Source organism: Populus euphratica, unplaced genomic scaffold (genome assembly GCF_000495115.2).
Source record: "Populus euphratica unplaced genomic scaffold, PopEup_1.0 scaffold16.1, whole genome shotgun sequence".
In the NCBI taxonomy this organism is placed as follows: Eukaryota; Viridiplantae; Streptophyta; class Magnoliopsida; order Malpighiales; family Salicaceae; genus Populus; species Populus euphratica.
Genome location: NW_011499882.1, coordinates 1,556,996 through 1,577,635, shown reverse-complemented (window position 1 = coordinate 1,577,635; position 20,640 = coordinate 1,556,996). Strand labels below are relative to the sequence as shown.

The 20,640-nt window shown below is 35.7% G+C and overlaps 3 protein-coding genes and 1 pseudogene across 7 annotated transcripts; 1 reads left to right on the top strand and 3 right to left on the bottom strand.

Annotated features, from left to right (window-relative positions):
* The first annotated feature begins 342 nt into the window (after positions 1–342).
* Positions 343–7,745, top strand: LOC105129674 (mitogen-activated protein kinase kinase kinase YODA-like). 2 transcript variants are annotated; one of them, XM_011031846.1, is made up of 13 exons: positions 343–601; positions 744–823; positions 1,582–2,407; positions 2,507–3,247; positions 3,545–3,632; positions 3,767–3,829; positions 4,215–4,375; positions 4,506–4,581; positions 4,910–4,969; positions 5,056–5,163; positions 5,345–5,584; positions 6,285–6,376; positions 6,464–7,745. In XM_011031846.1, the coding sequence occupies exons 3-13, from the start codon at positions 1,848–1,850 to the stop codon at positions 6,978–6,980; spliced, it is 2,706 nt and encodes a 901-aa protein (XP_011030148.1). In that variant the 5' UTR covers positions 343–601; positions 744–823; positions 1,582–1,847; the 3' UTR covers positions 6,981–7,745. The 2 variants fall into 2 exon arrangements, with proteins under 2 accessions (XP_011030148.1, XP_011030147.1); XM_011031845.1 differs by lacking the exon at positions 744–823.
* Positions 7,746–7,913: 168 nt separating this feature from the next.
* LOC105129675 (short-chain dehydrogenase TIC 32, chloroplastic-like) lies at positions 7,914–11,509 on the bottom strand. 3 transcript variants are annotated; one of them, XM_011031849.1, is made up of 8 exons: positions 11,324–11,509; positions 10,997–11,228; positions 10,781–10,860; positions 10,372–10,525; positions 9,784–9,862; positions 9,339–9,423; positions 8,702–8,748; positions 7,914–8,507 (listed from the first exon to the last, which is right to left on the bottom strand). In XM_011031849.1, exons 1-8 carry the CDS (start codon positions 11,427–11,429, stop codon positions 8,427–8,429), a joined length of 864 nt encoding a protein of 287 aa, XP_011030151.1. In that variant the 5' UTR covers positions 11,430–11,509; the 3' UTR covers positions 7,914–8,426. The 3 variants fall into 3 exon arrangements, with proteins under 3 accessions (XP_011030151.1, XP_011030152.1, XP_011030150.1); XM_011031850.1 differs by having other exon boundaries at positions 7,914–8,451; positions 8,731–8,748; XM_011031848.1 differs by having other exon boundaries at positions 7,914–8,451; positions 11,324–11,508.
* A 376-nt stretch (positions 11,510–11,885) lies between these two features.
* Positions 11,886–18,533, bottom strand: LOC105129677 (short-chain dehydrogenase TIC 32, chloroplastic-like). Of its 2 annotated transcripts, XM_011031852.1 has the most exons (9): positions 18,331–18,533; positions 17,917–18,148; positions 17,670–17,749; positions 17,421–17,574; positions 16,631–16,709; positions 16,278–16,380; positions 16,118–16,164; positions 15,890–15,995; positions 11,886–11,996 (listed from the first exon to the last, which is right to left on the bottom strand). In XM_011031852.1, the coding sequence occupies exons 1-9, from the start codon at positions 18,530–18,532 to the stop codon at positions 11,944–11,946; spliced, it is 1,056 nt and encodes a 351-aa protein (XP_011030154.1). In that variant the 5' UTR covers position 18,533; the 3' UTR covers positions 11,886–11,943. The 2 variants fall into 2 exon arrangements, with proteins under 2 accessions (XP_011030154.1, XP_011030153.1); XM_011031851.1 differs by lacking the exon at positions 11,886–11,996 and having other exon boundaries at positions 15,693–15,995.
* On the bottom strand, positions 12,866–14,792 carry LOC105129676 (short-chain dehydrogenase TIC 32, chloroplastic-like; annotated as a pseudogene).
* Positions 18,534–20,640: the final 2,107 nt, after the last annotated feature.

Here is a 20,640-nt window from a genome sequence, read left to right as displayed (position 1 = left end):
AGATTAATAATAGAAGCGAGCAAGGGAGTGTTTGAAAATATAATTATATTTAAAATTTAAATTTTTTTAATTTTTTTTATTGTTTTAAAGTGCTGATTTTAAAATTAATTTTTAAAAAATTAAAAAATTATTTTAATATAAAAAATATTTTAAAAACAAATAAAATAATAAATTTCCGAGCGTCACCATAGACCAAAAGAATCAAAATCAACAAATCCACACTGCAATAATAATAATAATGTTTTTTTATTAAAACAAATTGTAGTAGTGGCAGCAGTGAGTAGTCCTGTTATTATATTATTAATAGAGCAAGAATCGAGCACATACAGAGCTCATGTCTTGGGACGGTCTCCCCCGCCCCATTTCTATCAAAATCTCTCTCTATTTCTAGCGCGATCTCTTATGATCTCTTCACGAACTTGCAAATTCAAAATCTTTTTCTCACTTTCTCACTTCTTAGATGCAGATTTTAATTGGGTTTCTTTTAATTTTGCTTCTTTCACTCTCTAAAGTGGAAACATTGAAGACTTGTTGCTCTATTCAATCACCTGGTCTCCCTCTACTTTAGCTTCTTCACTGCTTCATCAATTGCGTGGAAAAAGTAGGTGTTTTTCTTATGCCCCATTTTGTGTTTTTTTTTTCCTTACTAATGTTTTGAACGGAGTGGATTAAGTTTTGGTGTTTGCTGTTTTTTTTTTTTGTGGAATTTTAGATCTGTATTGGTAAAGTTTTCTTCTTTGTAGCAATTTGAGATCTTTAGAGTCTGTTTGGTTCCTGAGAAAATAGGATTGAATGAAGAGAATGGGAAAGAAACTGAGTGGAGGTATCCACTCTGTGCCCACTCTACTTGCTGTTGTTTTTGTAAAAAAATTGTAAATTCTGAGACTAATAATTGTGATAGAGATATTAAAGGATTGATTTTGGGTTTTTCCAGTTCTTATATATATATATATATCTGTAAGTATTGGAATAAAGGGTTGAATGAAGAGAATGGGAAAGAAACTGAGTGGAGGTATCCACTTTGTGCTCACTCTACTTTCTGTTGTTGTAAAAAAATTGTAAATTTTGAGACCAATAATTGTGATCATGATATTGAAGGATTGATTTTGGGTTTTTCCAGTTCTTATATTTATATCTGTAAGTATTGGAATAAAGGGTTTTTTTTTTCCCCGGAAAATTATATTTGATGTTTCTTTCCATTATTGAAGTCAAATGGGTATTCATGGAATTAGCGTCAGAAGCTGTTTGATAGACCTAGAAAGCACTCGAAAGTGGATTTTTGGGCTGATTTTTGACTTCCTACCAGTGTTTCCAGTAGACCTGTTTCGTACCTGAACTCTCATTGACTCATACAAAGGTTCTGCTAGAATTAAGAAGATGAAACCACACATGGATTCTTTTCATGTCGATGTGTTTATGGGATAATTAAAACTCTATTGTAAACTAGTCACAAGATGTTTCTGATGGTGTTAGTGATTAATGTTCTGTGAACTTCATAGTTTTGGATAATTTGTGTTATTTTTGAAGATGCTAAGTTTCTTAAGAGAACTGAAGACGGGCCTTTTCCATTTATGTCTGCAGGTTTATAATTTCTGACCGTTTTCAATGTCACTCAAAATCTGCCCCCCAGAATGTTAGCCTCAATTTTCATGAAACTCCTTCAGTGAACTTAATTGTTGAACTTTCTAAGACCTCAAGCTCAAGCTTTTTAGGGTTTTCATGTGGTTCATAACTTCATACCTAGGTGCTATATTATTATGTTTGATATCCGAATGGATTAGCTTTGGGAGAACTTTGCATGGTGATTCTTTGTAAATAAAAAAATTAATTTTTTTTTTGAGAAAAAGATGCCTTCGTGGTGGGGAAAGTCATCATCTAAAGAACTGAAGAAGAAAGCAAACAAGGAAAGTTTCATTGATACATTACACAGAAGATTTAAGAGTCCATCTGATGGTAACCTTAATGGTAGATCTGGAGGTTCTCGAAGATGTTGCAGTGACACAATTTCAGAGAGGGGATCTCAATCTCGAGCAGTATCAAGATCACCTTCACCTTCATCAAAACATGTTTCTAGGTGCCAGAGTTTTGCTGAGAGGCCCCATGCCCAACCACTCCCCCTTCCTGGCGTGCACCCTGCAAATGTGGGGCGCACAGACTCTGGAATTAGTATATTGACTAAACCAAGATTGGAAAAGGGTGCAAATTCGTCATTGTTTTTGCCCCTACCAAGACCAGGATGCATTCGTAATAGGCCCAATCCACCAGATTTAGATGGGGATTTGGCCACTGCTTCAGTTTCCAGTGAGAGCGCCACTGATAGTGATGATCCTGCTGACTCAAGTCATCGTAGTCCTCCAGCAACTGACTATGACCTTGGGACCAGAACCAAGACTAGCAGCCCTTCCAGGTAAGCCTTTGTATAATTTGTTAAATGTTCATTATTTGTGGTTTCTTCCATCATTCATTTAACTCATCCCTGATGAATGTACTACATTTTCTCCTGAAGTGCAATGCTCAAGGATCAGTGCACTATTGTGAGCCATTCAAACTCAAAAGAGGCAAAGAAACCAGCTAGTCTTTCTTTTGGTAATCACACCTCCTCTACATCACCCAAACAGAGACCTATAAGCAGTCATGTGCTGAATCTACAGGTTCCGCAACATGTTGCTTCCGGCAGTGCACCAGACAGCTCCATGTCAAGTCCTTCCAGAAGTCCCATGAGAGCATCTAGCACCGAGCAAGTCATAAACTCTGCTTTCTGGGCAGGCAAGCCATACCCAGATGTCAATTTTTTAGGATCTGGCCACTGCTCCAGTCCTGGTTCAGGCTACAACTCTGGACATAACTCAATGGGAGGGGATATGTCAGGACAGTTATTCTGGCAACAAAGCAGGGGTAGCCCTGAATGTTCTCCGATCCCTAGTCCTAGAATGACCAGCCCTGGCCCCAGCTCCAGAGTCCAGAGTGGTGCTGTTACACCAATTCATCCCAGAGCAGGAGGGACGATCATTGAGTCCCAGACAAGCTGGACAGATGATGGGAAACAACAAAGCCACCGGTTGCCCCTCCCTCCTGTAACAATTTCCAGCCCCTCTCCCTTTTCTCATTCAAACTCAGCAGCAGCATCTCCGTCTGTGCCACGAAGTCCAGGAAGGCAAGAGAATCCAACAAGCCCAGGATCTCGCTGGAAAAAAGGAAAGCTTCTGGGTAGAGGCACATTTGGACATGTCTATGTTGGATTTAACAGGTATAAACCCCAAAAGCAAACGCTTGAATTTGTTTGATTTATCAATATTGCATGTAAATTCTCATGGATGCATTATGCTCCAACTGTTTGCAACCTGCACTATAACCTAGTAGAGATGCCTAGTTGAGACCGTTGTTAGTCAGTTAAGTTGACTATTTGTTTGTGGTGCCATTCTTATGAGAACCTACATGATTGATTGACAGTTTTTATTGAATGACATTTTAAACTATTCCTAAGTTTCCAAATGTTTGTGAAATTGAGGACTACATGTCTGATTTTACTTTTACAATCGGGCAGTGAACGTGGCGAATTGTGTGCAATGAAGGAGGTGACATTATTTTCAGATGATGCTAAGTCAAAAGAGAGTGCTAAGCAGTTGATGCAGGTAAGTTGATCACCCCTTAGCAATGAAGTTTCTTGTGACAACACGATAAACTTTTCTGCTTGCATATATTTTTTATATATTATTTAACTTGTAAATAGCTTTGAAAGAAGTTCTTACATTCAGTCTTTTGACAGGAAATTTCTCTTTTAAGCCGTTTACAACACCCAAACATTGTGCAGTACCATGGATCTGAGACGGTATGTCTCTTATGTGCTGTTCTTTATCTTTTGCATGCAAGTGCTATTGAATTTAACCTCTTGTATTCATATTGAAACTTGTGTTGTTGGTACCATAACCTTTGGCTCTTTATAAGTCCTTTTATGTTAGGGTTAGAATAACAGTCAATGGTCAGTGATCATGAAACCTAATTATTGGGTTTGAATAACAGTCAATGGTCAGTGATCATAAAACCTAATTATTGATACTCTAGAGATTAAATTTTGGGTCATGTTGGCTTGCTTAACTGCGTAGTGCAATAAGTTGGCAGGTAGTATTTCTGCTTTGTGTGCAATTTGCTATTTCAAGGGACAATTGTAAGTACTACACTTCATTAACAAAACCTTCAAATGATTTCTTGAACAGGTTGGTGACCGGCTTTATATATACTTGGAGTATGTATCTGGTGGGTCCATATATAAACTTCTCCAGGAATATGGCCAATTGGGCGAGCTAGTTATTCGTAGTTATACCCAGCAAATCTTGTCAGGACTTGCATTTTTGCATTCTAAAAGCACTGTTCATAGGTGAGTGGACTTTCCTCGTTTTGATCTGCTAGATAATAACAATTTATTTGATCATCTTTACAATTGTTAATATTCTCTTGCTGTTCCTCAAATTTTTTTTTCTTGATAAATATCTTGCTTTCCTCTTCAGAGATATCAAAGGAGCAAACATTCTTGTAGATCCAAATGGTCGTGTTAAATTAGCTGATTTTGGCATGGCAAAACACGTAAGTGTGTAAACAGTTATTTTTCTCTCCAAAAGACGATGAATTTCATATTGAACCGGAGCTGATATATGTATATTTATGGATATGGAGTTTGTTGAATGCTGCATATGACAACTTGGTAGCTTGCATAATCCCTTGCCAGCAAGTAAAATTACCTTGTGAAGACTGATTTTTTAAGTTTAAATTCCTTGGGTGCATGCACTAGGTGCAAAAATTAAAGAAAAAAAAAAATTATGTGCTGCTGAGTACAGTCTGATATACTTTTACTGCTACTCCCTCTCTTACGGTCAATCCTAGTAGCTGAGCTAACCTAATCTTTGCTTTGCAGATCACTGGGCAGTCATGTCCACTATCATTCAAGGGAAGTCCTTATTGGATGGCACCTGAGGTCAGAATCTTTTCTTGCTCAACTTTCTAGTCCTTATAATGGCATTTCCATATTATACTCAACCATCTTTTTCATTGTTTTCTCAGGTTATAAAGAACTCAAATGGTTGCAATCTTGCTGTGGATATATGGAGTCTTGGATGCACTGTTTTGGAGATGGCTACCACAAAACCACCTTGGAGCCAGTTTGAAGGAGTAATTCCTATAGACAATATTTAATTTAATGCTGTCTAAAATCTAAATATTTTAGTTGATCAAAGGAAACTGGCACAAATTATTTCTCATGTATCCTGACACGTGCTTCTCATTTATGAAGAATTTACAGGTATTAGATTTTGTTCTTTCTTCTCATGTACGATGTTTTCATGTCGTGAAGGTTGCTGCCATGTTTAAAATTGGAAATAGTAAGGATCTCCCAACAATTCCAGATCACCTCTCAGATGAAGGAAAAGATTTTGTAAGGCAATGTTTGCAACGTAATCCACTACATCGACCTACAGCTGCCCAGCTTTTAGAGCATCCTTTCGTAAAATCAGCAGCACCTTTAGAAAGACCTATTTCAAGCCCTGAACCTACTGATCCACCCCCTGGAGTTACAAATGGAGTTAAAGCTATGGTATGTTCCTTTGTTCATGTTGTTCCTTCAATTTCTACGGAGATCTAATTTTGCATGCTTGGATAGTTGGCTGCATTTATTCCCCTTCATGTGAGATGAAGGAAAGGCTTGGTAAGGCAATTTTAAGCTCTGAAAATGTTTGTTTTAAATAGCAAATTCATCATGTTAAATTTATCTCTGATATTGTGCTGAAATACATTTCATTTGTAGTCCAATGATGTCATGTTAAATATATGAATTTTTACCGTTGTCTATTAAAAAAGTATGGGAAGAAGTTTGGTTATACAAGTTGTCATCTCCTAACTTTTCATCACAATAACCTTACAGTTCGGTGAAGATTGCTCTCTCTGAATTTTTCTGAGATGTTTGTGCTCTGAAGGATACAAGCAGAATTTGTAGTGAAGAGGATGTATGCATCGGATGAGAGGCTTCACATCCTATATTTTTTTGTTTTGTATATTATGCATGTGCCAAATGCATTTATATTTATGAAGTCAATAAACTGGTATGTCTGGGGTGGAAGGTTACTTGACTGTTATTGTTTGGCAGTATGACGTAGGAGAAACCTATTTATCTGTCACTGAAAGCAGAGGAAAATCATGAGAGCTTAAACAAGCTGTTTTTCATGTCTCTTACAATCATTCTGCTTTTGGATACCTGCCATGTTAAGTGTTTCTGTGGTTTATTCACCATGTTTCAGGGCATTAATCAAGCAAGAAACTTTCCCACCTTGGATTCAGAGAGACTTGCAGTTCATTCATCTAGAGTTTCAAAAACTGGTCTGCATGCCAGGTATCTATCTCTCTCATAATATCACTGGCATCACTGCAATCATCATTTCATCATCTTATGATCTGATTTCAATTCCCAAATCTGTAGTGATTTACATATACCAAGGAACATATCATGCCCTGTTTCTCCCACTGGAAGCCCTCTCTTTCATTCGAGGTCACCACAACACCTAAATGGAAGAATGTCTCCTTCACCTATAGCTAGCCCGCGGACCACTTCAGGCTCATCCACACCTCTGACTAGTGGAACTGGTGCTATACCTTTTAATCACTTGAAACAGTCAGTTTACTTGCAAGAGGGTTTTGGAAACATGCCATATCACACAAATGGTATATATGCCAATGGCTTGGCTTATCATGATTCCAGTCCTGATCTTTTTCGAGGAATGCAGCCTGGCTCTCCCATCTTCTCAGAGCTGGTTCCCTGTGAAAATGATCTCATAGGAAAGCAGCTTGGAAGGCCTACTCAAGGGGAACCTTATGATGGGCAGTCAGTCTTGGCTGTTCGAGTGTCTCGGAAGCTTTTGAGGGATCATGTGAAAATGAAACCATCCCTGGATCTAAGTCCCAACTCTCCTTTACCCAGTAGAACCGGAGGTATATAATCTAATGCATTTTTGTGGACTGACGGATCAAAGCAAGCTTTCAAGATTTTGAGACTCATTTTGGTTAAATATGATTGTTTTATTCATCACATTAACAGCTGAGGAAACTAGCATGTTCAATAAAGGGAAGGAAATGTGGAATAAGTTTAAAGGTGATGAGACTTGGCTGGAGGCAGATTGATCAGCGTGGTTCCAAGCTTATGCATTTAGATAAATGCATGCCTCTCTGAAAATATTCTTTCTGGTCAGATCTTCAGATGCACTGAAATGGAGCTTGCTAACTAAACTGAGAAACTTGCTCTTGTGGCCATTTTGTGGTGACATGCATTGCGAACTTGCACACACTTGACGAATCGCTCTAGCACTCAAACTGATTAAGGTGAAAGACTACATCCCCCCTTGCATTGCGTTGCATCTCATGATCCGTTGTATGGCAGTTCCTTCAGTATGGAAATTATTCGTGGCATTGAGAATTGTATATTCCTTTAGATCATGGTATAAAAAAAACAAATATCAAGCAAGTGCAATTACTACTTTTTTGGACAACCTTTTTTTTGGGTCTGAAAGTGCTGTACAGAAGATGAACTGAATCGGGGCTAGAAATTTGTTTACGAAGCAGATGTGGATTTGTCGAGCCTGCGTGTGCTTGTTTCTTGGAGTATTTTTATGCTGGCTCAGATTAACTGTTGCCTTATAGTCGATTCAAGCTGATTTGTATGTACAGTATCACTAGTTATTGAAAAGAATCTAATCCAGTGATTTCTGAATTTTCGATTTCTCATCAAGTTACTGAATGATAACGTTTCAAGCATATGCTTCGAAGCCTATCATGAGTTACAGAGCCAATCTATATATATACGTAGGCAATTTGTATATATGCAGACACAATTTATAAATTTATGAATTAATAAAATAAGTAAAAATTACAATAGATTAAAATAATACGAGTAGGATCTCATTTTATATAATCCCAAGAAAGTGAATCGTCTGAGAACTCACTGTGAAATGAGAAAGTTTGAGATTCAAGCTTTAGAAATTGAATGCTCAATTTTAACATTGCTGAAGCTCCTTAATTCTAGTGAAAGGTAAATCTGGCTAGGAAAGAACTGGACCAACTCCAAATTATTGATTCCATATTCATGGCATGTGTGGTTTCACGCGTGCAGATTGAAATGACTTTACTTGCAATGAGACGTAAAGACTAAAGAGTTTCAAGCAGATGGCTTCTTATTGAGAACTTGCAGCATAATCTTTGCAGGGCAGAATCTCCTTATTGGAATCAGTTTTATGACGTTTATGAAGGAGTTGAGCCTCTACGGACCAAATCTAAGCTGAAATCCCAGAGTTTCGTAGCCAACTCAGCATCATTTGCCTGTAAACTCGCCTTGGCTATGCTGCTGTCAGCAAAATACTGCCCGCTCATGCCTTTAACTTTTGGATGCAACGCTACGTAGCATGTAGTTGCTGCCCCCTACACCCAGATTGATTCAAAAACAGAGCATGCATGACTTCAAAAGCCTGTGTAATCTACAGAAAATCCATTATTTCAAATCAATTCTCACAAGAAAACTGGACAGAGTTTTGTTTCCATCAAAACTTGTGGTGCAAGAAGACATGCACGAGCACACATACACAGAGAGGAAGAGAGGATGCAAGCAATTCTAAAGACATTATCCGATTAATATTTACTTAATTGTTTTTTCTCAGTTAATTATGAGTACCTGCTGAACATTTTTGATGACGTACTTACCAACAAGACCAACAAGACCTGCATAAAACCCACATCATCAGCACTAAAATTAAAATCCCAGCTGACTTTCATCAGATACATCCAAGAGAAGAACATGGGATTTTAACCTGAAAAAAATGATATTAAATCTTAGCTAAACTTTCTCCATGATGAGGCAAACAAGGGTTTTACAATATCCATCCTTGTATTATGGAAGGTTCATTAACTGTGTGATTCAGTGAAAAGTGAAGCACCTAAAAAAGAAAGAAAGAAAGAAAGAAAACTGTTCAGTTTTTTCGCAGAATATGGGCAAGACAGCCTCTGAAAGATAACGTTGCAATTGTGAAGGCCAATAATTCTCAGTCTCGACTGAGCAAGGAGGTTTGAGCATCAACTCTCCTCCCCCCTGGCAGTTGGCAATTGACTGAAGAGGTATGAACATAAATCATGGTTGAAGTTGCCTTTGATTATTTTAACACTCCAAATCTTTTGAAATATATTTGTTGTCCATGGAGTAAGAAAATGAGATCATTTGCCAACACGGTTTTCTTCATCAAACCAAAGCAGAAAAAGTTGTTTCCATCAGCAAAAATCAAAAGCTAATCTACTATGAAAAATAAGTAAAATACCTGTGAGAAAACTGTAATGCCGAAAAAGGTTGGTGGCTATCAATCCCGGATGAACTGAATTTGCAGTTACCTCCACCCTGTCTTCCTGATTGAACAATATATCATCAACATGTTGCGGCAACTTAACATTATCATAACTACCACATTCTACTTCATATTAGACAGAGGAGAGCATTAATTGTGAATTATAACAATAGATTGTCCCTCCTTCAAATTGGAAGAATCCGGTATTTACTTATTGCTGTCTATACACAGCCAATCAACTGAGAAAAACACAATGACCGAAAACTTCAGGTACCAAGGCCAAGGAAGTTCTGCCAAGAGAAAATCCAAGTTTATAGCAAAGAGATAGTGTACACTGACATAGCTTAAAAAATATCATTTCTGGAAGCTCAACAGCACTGTACAGTGCAAGTTCATTAATATGCTTGAACAAATAACACACCTTTAGTTGTCTTCCAAGCTCATTAGCATGCAAAATATTTGCAAGCTTCGACTGACCATATGCAGATAAACTGTTATACCTGTACAATCACGTTCACTATATGTTAAGAGGAAAGCTATATCTTGCAAAACACATTCACTACATGTGTCCTAAGAATAATTTTGCAAAACTGACTAAACATTCATTACAAATTATCAAGAACTATGTTTAGCAATCAATCTCACTTTATGACAAGCTTTAGTAGTAAAAAATGGGGGCAACAAACAGCAAATTCCCCACAAATTCAGTTACAAATGACATCATATACTGAACACATTTGATGTTCTACACTATTGACTAGCCACAACCTGAATGATTAATAAACTGGTGTTTCCCCATTTTGCTCCATGCCTATCCTTACAGGGATTTGCTATGCTAAACACAACTGTGCTCGAAATTCAACTCAATTTTGTTAAAAATTTGCAAGAATTTTCAAATGCTATGTCAAAATCATTTGTAATTATCCAGACCAGAATGCTTAACATGAACAAATAAAATAGACCTCCAAAAGTGAGATCCATGCAATTCTGTGTTGAGATGTGGTTCTACCCGGATGGATCATTGAGTTTAGCAAAACGAATCCCTTCTGGGTATGAGAATTTGTGCCGGCGTGATGAGACATTCACAATCCTTCCTTCTTTCCTGCTTGCGCGAGCTGTCTTTCTAATGGTTTCCATCAGTAAATTCGTCAACAGAAAATGACCTGCAATATCAGAGTCTCAAGTATTAAAAAAACACATCACACGATTGACTCCATTGGATTGATCAAGCTATTTTGTATACATTTAACAGTTTCTTCATCCCACCATCCTGAGCTAAAAAGGAACCCTCCAACACATGCCTGCGCTTGTTCACCCATGCAAATCTCAAAAAAAAAAATACAGACAAAGGTGGAAGCAGGAAGCTTTTTAACATTCAAACAATTGACAGTTCATTTAAAAAAGAAAAATGTACTCACCGACATGGTTTGTTGCGAATTGAAGTTCTATGTTGTCTCTGGAAAGCATGAATGGCGTTGCCATGATTCCTGCATTGTTACTAACAAATGTATATCTGCTTTCAGTGCAGGTTGTCACAAAGTGAAAACATCAAAAGGTTCTGGGTGTAAGCAAAACGAAAATACTAAGCAAATTAGAGCCCGTAAATCATTTTTCCTGTTATCCAATTAACTTACATGAGAAGGTTTAAGGGAAGATTCAAGGACTTGAAGTCTTCTGCAAATTTCTTTACTGATGCCATGGAACTTAAATCCAAATCCATGGCATCAAGCTTTGCATTAGGGTTTCCCTTAACAATTGCTTCTTTGACCGCCCTGCCAGCTTCCAGATTCCTCACTCCCATAACTACATGAACACCCCGTAATGCAAGCACCCGTGCAGTTTCTGCTCCAATCCCACTTGATGCTCCTGCAGCATAATACATCCATGATCATCAAATAAAAAAGTATCCCTAATGCTTGCTTTCAAATGATCACTTTTTTCGGGTTTAAAAACAAATTGACCTGTGACAATGGCAGTCAGACCAGAGCCATCAATCCCTTGTGTAACATCTTCAGCTGTGGAAGAAGCTGAGAACCCAGATGTTCCTTTTCTGCTCAAAAACCACATTCTTTCTGTGTCTTATCATAAACACATCATCTACCGTTGCACTTTGTAGTTGTCCTACTCAAAAGGCAGTGAACAGTAGGCGTATGTCCATTTTATTTCTTCAGGGGCTAAAGGCCTCAGTCCAGTCCAACAAAACATGGCCTGCCCATGAAACCAATTTAATGATCTCCTTACAAACCAGCTCATTATGGTTAATTGGAGAAGCCAGTTGAGATCATGTCTCATAATTTTCGGTTTTGTACAGTTGGAGATCTTAAGGGAAATGTGTCATTTTCTGATTCCCATTTCTGAAATGCAATCATACGAACGACATTCCTTAAGTTTTTCATTCCTTTACTTTTCTTTGTGAGGAAACAGCATTCTATGAGTACATTGTCACAATAAAGCGTTACAACATTGATACCAAAGACAATATGGCAAATAGAATACACCATCATCTTTCATGAAGAACCAAGAATCCCCCTGAAATATATTACATTATCTTGGAAATATAGAAACTTGTAGGCATCAATATTTATTGAACCAAATCCATACTGAAATCCCAGAGTTTCTTTGCTAACTCGGCATCTCTACTCTCTGAGCATGCAGCGGCCGGATTACAACCCGAAAAATATTCCCCACCTACACCCTTTACTTGTGGATCTAATGCCACATAGCACGTTGTTGCAGCACCCTGCAATCCAATTCAAGAAATATGAAAATGGAAACGAAGATCACTAGGCTTTTTGTGCAATGAAGGTGTTTCATTTTAGGGAAACTAAAAAAACAAAGTGTATTTTGGAAGACAGCCAGCTCACCTCCTGGACAATTTTTAGCACAAGCCCGGCGAGAGACTTGAGAAAGACTGCATTAAATCAAAAGAACTGAAGTTAAGATGCTATTTTTCACTTGAATTTGGGACCGAGTCCATTGAAGTAAGACCACAAAGATTAGAGGGGTTAAAATGTCAGACTTCTTATGGCATTGTCGTTGGCAAGGCTCTTATAAACATATGCTGCATGTAACAATTTTGTCTTCCGAATGACATCAATAGACACAAACAACCGCCTAAAAAGTACTGACATATGATAAGCTCTTTACTGAGAAAGTATTCAAGTTTACCAAGAAAATTCCAATCACAGATCATGGGAATTTGACAGGCATTCGGCTAAAATCATATGAAGCATGCACAATAGTTTGAAACTTGAAAACAGATCGAAGTATCAGATGCGAATTATTCTACACGTGTAGCGAGCGAGAATTACCTTTACTTCACCAACTTTGTTCTTGCAGGTTCGAGCTTCACTTTAAGATATAAGATTTATTTCATCATTTAAGCAGCATATGTTTATAAAATTATTTTGATCTTCAGAAAATTGAGATATACAACATGGGCCATCCTATATCCCAGAGCAGGCATGTTTAAAAAAGACATGAAATTAGGGACACTGGTCCTGCTTGATGACTAGCATACTTTTAAAATTAGAAATTGATGCAATACTGAATGATTACAGTGTTACCCTGGCTGATCAATGATTTTATCAAAACGAATTCCCTCAGGATATGGAGATCGGTGGGACTCCTAGGAAACATTTACAACTCTTCCTTCTCTGTCTTTCACGTGCCGTTTTCTTCATGGTACCCAACAAAAGATTTGTCAAAAGAAAATGTCCTGTAGAAAGCATTTGAAGGAATTAACTTAGTCTACTCGTTTGTTTGGACAAGAAATCATTGAATTATTTATTATTTCTTAAAACAAAATGAGTACCCAGGTGATTTGTTGCAAACTGTAGCTCTATGTTGTCTTTGGAAAGCATGAACGGTGTCGCCATAACTCTTGCATTGTTACTTACAATAGAGAAGATAAAATCATTCCTCTCTCTATAATTTACTAAACTGAGCAAGCCCAGGAGACACCAAGAAAGCTATGCATGAATGAACAGAAACCAAAATGTTAAATCATGAAAACTAGCATGAGAGTACGATGAGACAAATGCGGAATATTATCTACCATCAGGGTTCTTTATTTTTCCTAACATTAAGAGGTTCAAGGGACGGCCCGAGGAACTGAAATCCGATGTAAATTTCCTCACAGATGCCAGTGAACTGAGGTCCAATACCATGGGATCAACTTTGGCAGTGGATATTTCCTTAACTATTGCGTCTTTGAAGTCTCTTCCAGCAGCCATAGTCCTGACCCCATAATAACATGGACACCACGCAACGCAAGAACTCGCGCAGTCTCCGTGCCAATACCACTAGATGCTCCTAAAACCAATAGGAAATAAAAATGCTTGTCAAATCATCGTGGCAATACGAATTATTGAATGTCTTGAAACACAAAACCTGTGCAATGCTTGCACAGTCCACAATAAGGATTTATAGGATATACCCATTAATCATAAAGCATGCAGATAGATTTCCATTCTCCACAGTAAACAGTTTTGCATTCTTTCCAAAAGCATGCAAGTGTGTTTATTCCATAGAGTTTTGGAGAACTCGATCCTAATACCCTGTTATTATTGATCCTTCATATGCTGCTATTATAGCAGCATATATACATTATTTCTTAAAAATTATTATGAGTGTTCGTATTAACTTATTCTATAAATCTTAAAATTAATAACCATATAAATATCAAGTAACATTAAAGTTAACATTGAAGTCTATTGAACTCAAATTAATAAAAACCTGACCAGTATACATACACACCTTATTAATCACTTTGTGGTTAGCAAATCAAATGAACTTAAAAACATGTTTTGGATATTGTCTCACCATACAAACGATCTCTGACTTATTTAAGATAAAGTCATGATTCTTGCAAACCTTTACAGCAATTTCATCCTAATAAATCTACTTGAATTTTTCATAAACAAGCCCATATTTGCGCCAAGTGCTACATGAAACAACATCATAAATAAAAAAAAAAAAACACATGTGGATGCTGAAAAACTATTGAAATTTCCATTTGGAAGCACAAAGAAAAACCAACCTATCCCTCATTTCTTTTGCACTCATACGTACCATATAACTACATCAAGAAATGAAGATATGCATAAAATACAAATTTAACTCCTACAGAGGGACTCTAAATAATGAGCACAGATCTCCCATTTTGTACCACGGCAAAACAAAACAATCATAATTTAAATAGAAAAGACACATGCATGTATGGCCTGTGACAATGGCAGTGAGGCCAGAGGCATCAATCCCATGAGTAACTTTCTCAGCTGTAGAAGATGAAGATAGCCCAGATGGTCCTTTCCTTTTGAAAAACCACATGATGAGATGATCTAAATTGAGTCTAGTGTTAAGAGTATGCAATGACAGGATAGCAGCAGCAGCCAGCGACCTTTCTTGACTAGTGCTGCAGTGCAGCAAAGAAAGTCCATGGCCGTGCTGCCGCCGAGCCATCATGACATCCTTTATTTTGTTGGCGGGAGAAATTACATGTGGTAATTTTATAATACTTAAACCAGATAAAATACACAGTTTTATTTTAAAATAATAAATTTATAAAATAAATATAAATTCTTAATATATATATTTTTTTAGTGTTTTTTTTTTATCGTTCTTGTATGTAATAGCATAAACTAAACTATATATTTATATATAAATTAAAAATAAGAAAATTTAAATTCTAAGTGGTAGGTGTTGGTTGATAGTTGATGGCTATAAATGATAATTGGGTGGTTGATAATTGATAATGATAAGTGATAATTAGTGGCTAATGGTTGATTAAATTTATCCCAGCATATCTGGCACGACGGAAACTATTAATGTCCTATAGGCTGTCGTTTCTACATAATTTTGACAGTTCAATACGTTATTATTGCACCGTTTAATTTTGGCTGGGAACAGGTCACTTAGCCGCGCATAAAAATATAAAAAACCTTTAACATAAAAAAGTAAGGTTTTTATTTATTAATAAAACAGATCAAGAATTTAAAATATTAGTAAATATTAAAAAGAAACTTAAAATATTTTATCTTAAGCCACGGAGAGCTCTTTAGTTTTTTTATTTAATTTTATGAAAATTATTATCTTTAATGTAAGAAATGTCTCATTTCTTCTTTTCTTTTTTTATCTCGTCAACATGCTCCATTTTTTATTTTTGACTTTTTTTTATCTGAATGTAAATGATAATAATTTCACGTTGATGGATTAAAAGAATTCAAGAACAGGCGTTGCCATCGATAACATTTTAGCAGTACTGGTACCCTGTTTTTTGAAATGCAATCACTTAGATTTTTCTTTCCTTTTCTTTTCTCTGCGAGGATGTATACTTCTGCGACTTCATCGTCACAATAAAGGAGTACAAACACTGATACCAGAGACCATATGGCAAATGGAATTACACCATATCCCTCTGAAATATATTACATTATCTTGGAAACATAGAAACTTGTAGGCATCAATATATATTTATTGAACCAAATCCATACTGAAATCCCAGAGTTTCTTCGCTAACTCGGCATCTCTACTCTCTGAGCATGCAGCGGCCAGATTACAACCCGAAAAATACTCACCGCTTACACCCTTTACTTGTGGATTTAATGCCACATAGCACGTTGTTGCAGCACCCTGCAATCAAATCAAGAAATATGAAGATGGAAACGAAGATCACTAGGCTTTTGTGCAATGAAGGTGTTTCAGTTTAGGGAAACTAGAAAAACAAAGTGTATTTTGGAAGACAGGCAGCTCACCTGCTGGACATTTTTTAGCACAAGCCCGGCAAGGGACTTGAGAAAGACTGCGTTAAATCAAAAGAACTCATGAAGTTAAGAAGCTATTTTTCACTTGAATTTGGGACCGAGTCCATTGAAGTCAGACCAGAAAGATTAGAGAGGAGTTAAAATGTGAAACCTGTTATGGGATTGTCGTTGGCAAGGCTCGTATTATGACGGAAAAGATTGGTGGCGATTACTCCAGGATGCAATGAATTTGCAGTTATGTTTACTCCATCTTCCTGGTTATCAAAACAATCAAGAACATGTTGCACTTAGCATCATATCTATCCATGTTCAGATATAGTGTAGGGTTGTACTTGAATCCTAGATTCTTCGAATGCTATATACAATGCATCTCTAATTAAGCTGTTGGAGGGGTATTTTTTTTATAAGGAATTGGTTTGATCCTTGTTCGCAAAAGATGCTATCGACATTCTCTTTTTATCAAGCACTTCATGAGACTTTTTTATAAAAAAGAAAACCAGATACCTTGAATCGTCTAGTGAGCTCGTTAGCATGCAGCACATTTGCAAGTTTCGATTGGCCATATGCCAGGAACCTTTTATACCTTTACAAGAGCAAGCATAGACAAGATCAAAATTCTTCATTCAAGATCAATATTGCATAGCATGATTATATCAGACAACAAATTAAACATCCTGAATAGCATGCATCAAGTCCAATGCATGTAGAGGATACAGAAAGAGCTTCACGGTTTAAAAAAAATAATCAAGACGCTGGTAGAAGCAAGATGTGTTACGGAGGTTATTCCAACAACAAAAGCGCATACTACATTTAGCAATTTTCTCTTCTGAATCATATCAGCAGACACAAACAATGGCCTAAGAAGTTATGACATGTGATAAGCTCTTTACCATGAAAGTATTCGTGTTTGCCAAGAAAATTTCAATCACATGTACATCATGTGAATTTGAAAGGCATTCAGCTAAAATCAGACGAGGCATGCACAATAGTTCAGAACTTAAAGACAGGTCGAAGACTCGAAGTATCACAAGCAAATATCCATCATGTGTAGCAAACAAGAATTATCTTTTACTTAATTAACTTAATTTGTTCTTGAAGGTTCAGACTTCACTTTAAGACATAAGATTATTAATATCATCATTTAAACAGCATATAAGAGAATATATGTTGATCTTCAGAAAATTGAAAGACGTAACAGGCCGGACATATGAAATTAGGGACACTGGTTCTGCTTGGTGACTAGCATGCTTTCAAAATTAGAAATGGATGCAACTCTGAATGATTACAGTGTTACCCTGACTGATCATTGATATTATCAAAACGAATTCCCTCAGGATATGGATAGCGGTGAAACCCCGAGGAAACAATTACAATTCTTCCTTCTATGCCACTTTCACGTGCCGTTTTCTTCATAGTATCCAACAAAAGATTTGTCAAAAGAAAATGACCTGCAGAAAGCATTTAAAGGAATCAACTTAGTCTACTCGCTTGTTTCACAAGAAATCATTGAATTATTTATTATTTCTTAAAACAAAATGAGTACCCAGGTGATTTGTTGCAAACTGTAGCTCTATGTTGTCTTTGGAAAGCATGAACGGTGTCGCCATAACTCTTGCATTGTTACTTACAATAGAGAAGATAAAATCATTTCTATAATTTAGTAAACTGAGCAGGCCCAGGAGACACCAAGAAAGCTATGCATGAATGAACGGAAACCAAAATGTTCAGAATAGGATGAGACAAATGCGAAATATATATTGTCTACCATCAAGGTTCTTAATTTTCCTTACATTAAGAGGTTCAAGGGGCGGCCTGAGGAATTGAAATCAGATGCGAATTTCCTCACAGATGCCAGCGAGCTGAGGTCCAATTCCATGACATCAACTTTGGCAGTGGGCATTTCCTTAACCATTGCATCTTTGACATCTCTTCCAGAAGCCATGTTCCTGACCCCCATAATGACATGTACACCACGCAACGCAAGAACTCGCGCAGTCTCAGTGCCAATACCACTAGATGCTCCTAAAACCCACATGAAACCAAAAAAGATACAATCATAAAGTGGTAATACGAATTGCTGAATGTCTTTTGTAGGCTTTAAGTTTGTATGTTATGCATATCTTCATTTCTTGATGTAGCAATGCAATGACGTTATCTTACAGAAATCATGATTCAAATAGAAAAGACATATATGCATGTATGACCTGTGACAATGGCAGTGAGGCCAGAGGCATCAACCCCACGAGTGACTTCCTCTGCTGTTGAAGATGAAGAGAACCCAGATGATCCATTCCTGTTAAAAAACCACATGATGAGCAGAGCATGCAATGACAGGACAGCAGCAGCAGCCAGTAACCTTTCTTGAATAGTACGTACTGTAGTGGAGCAATGAGAGGCAATGGCCATGCTGCAGGCAAGCATCGTGACATCCTTTATTTGGCACCGCGGGAAGGGTCAACGTCCCTTGAGCTGTCGTTTCTACTTAATTGGGGCAGTTCGATACATTTGTCAAGCTAATTAAGAATTCATCACACCGTTTTTTTAGGTTGGAAGTCGTGAAGTTATAACTCTCTGTCTGGCTCTGTCGATAATTTATCTTCCGATTCATTTTTTTTAATTTTTTGCACTTTCATTCATGTTAATTCCCTGTCTTTGTCTGCATGTTGGCTAAGCTACCAAAGATTAACTCATCTATGTGATTAATTTTTTTTTTATTAATTTGGATGTTAAATCAGCTTACACGCAGCCTTTAATTCTTGAGCATACTAGATACCATTAGCTGGGTAGTTTTTTTTTTTTTTTTGCGTAAAAAAAAACATAAAAATATTTAAGTGTTGCAAGTGAATTAAAAAAAAATAATCAATGATTTAGAAGATAAAGTCAACTGAGTCAAGTAACTGGGGTTTTGTTTTAATTAAATGATAAAAAAATAACAATAAATGTACCAAATAAAAAAAATAATAAAATAACTTGAAAAAAAAACTATTTTGCAAAAAAAAAATAATGTAACTAAAATTCTAGTCAACCAAATATAACAAAAATAAATAAAAAAACAAAAATAAATCAATCCGAATTAGCATGATCAATTCTTAGCTGAGGTAATAAAAGTGGGATAACTTAATAGAATACATGTGGAGAAAAAAATCATAAATTTTAATTTTTAATAAATAAAATGTTGAATAATGAAATTAAAAAAAATTATACAAAAGGATCCAAAAATAACAATTGAAAAATTAAAATTAAAATTAAGATACAAAATAAATTAGAGGAAAACTAGTAATTTTTTATTAAGTGACAGAATTAAAAAAAAATTAACAAAAAAAATAAATGTTAAATTAAAAAAAACAACATTAATTTAAGACAATAATCTATAGAGAGTGAGGTAAATGTCTCTTTATTGGATGGATGAAAAGAAATTTAACGGGTGGAACAGGAATTAAGGAATTATTGCACCATTTTTTGGTTGAGAGTTGTAAATTTTAATAATCACTGTTGTTTGCTTGTGAGAGGTTACCCATCTAATCAATTATTTTCTCTGTTTACATCCTCATCTCTCTTTAATTACTGTGCGCTCATCCATTTGCAACATAATCTCCATGAATTAATACTCTGTGACTTTTATTAAATTATATTTTTGACCGGTCCCACTTGTAACCAACCTGTTAAATTTATATCTTGGAAGTATTGACTTGTTTTATTTTATGATTTTTCTTGTTTTGATCTTTTTCTTTTCTCTTTATATTTCGCATATTTGTCACTTCACACTTAATTTATTTATAATCTTTGTTTATTTTTCTTATCTTTGTTATTTTATAATTTTTATTTTTCTTTAATTTAAAAAAAAACTACTGTTATTTTTTCATTATTTTTTTGTTATAGTTATTGTTTTTTATCTTTACACTTGGCATATTTATCACAATTATTTTCATTCTTATCTTTATTCTTTTGCAATTTTTTATTTTTTTCTTTAAAGTTGTTTTAGAAAATTATTATTTTTATTCTTAAAATTTTAAATATTTATCACTTTATGCTTGATGTTTATATGTATCAACTTTCTTTTTTTATTAATGGGGTGGATGACAATCTATAATTATAGGCCCCGCACATGAGCCCTTATTATTACTTTTCTTTTTTGTTTTGTTGATGGGGCGGATAACATGTTCTCCTTTCCTTTTTAAAATAAACATCCCAACCATGTTTGTACTTTTTTTTTTAATTTTGTTTTTTAATTGATATTTTTTTAATATGTATTTTTTAAAAATAATTTATAATTTTTATTTAAATTATTATCCATTCTCCCTAATTCTTAGATTGCTTATCTGGCGTTTTTAAATAGCAATTGTTTTTTTTTGTGTGTGTATTTAATGTTTTGTATAAATTATTTTGTGTGAATTAGATTATTTCAATTTATTTATAATCTTTTTTATGTTTTATAGTAAACTTTATTCTTACAAATAAAAATTATTTGTTCTTTACAAGGAACAACGGCTTTAAGATAAAAAAAAAAAAACAAG

Coding starts and splice junctions, on each gene's coding strand:
- LOC105129674 (XM_011031845.1), top strand. CDS start 1,848: ATGCCTTCGTGGTGGGGAAAGTCATCATCTAAAGAACTGAAGAAGAAA. Junction 2,408..2,506: donor AAGACTAGCAGCCCTTCCAG/GTAAGCCTTTGT, acceptor TTTCTCCTGAAG/TGCAATGCTCAAGGATCAGT. Junction 3,633..3,766: donor GTGCTAAGCAGTTGATGCAG/GTAAGTTGATCA, acceptor GTCTTTTGACAG/GAAATTTCTCTTTTAAGCCG.
- LOC105129675 (XM_011031848.1), bottom strand. CDS start 11,429: ATGTGGTTTTTGAGCAGAAAAGGAACATCTGGGTTCTCAGCTTCTTCC. Junction 11,229..11,323: donor TCTGACTGCCATTGTCACAG/GTCAATTTGTTT, acceptor ATTATGCTGCAG/GAGCATCAAGTGGGATTGGA. Junction 8,749..9,338: donor GCATTACAGTTTTCTCACAG/GTATTTTACTTA, acceptor GGTTTTATGCAG/GTCTTGTTGGTCTTGTTGGT.
- LOC105129677 (XM_011031852.1), bottom strand. CDS start 18,532: ATGGCCATTGCCTCTCATTGCTCCACTACAGTACGTACTATTCAAGAA. Junction 17,575..17,669: donor GTTTGCAACAAATCACCTGG/GTACTCATTTTG, acceptor TGCTTTCTGCAG/GTCATTTTCTTTTGACAAAT. Junction 11,997..15,889: donor TGCATGCTCAGAGAGTAGAG/ATGCCGAGTTAG, acceptor CAGAGAGTAGAG/ATGCCGAGTTAGCAAAGAAA.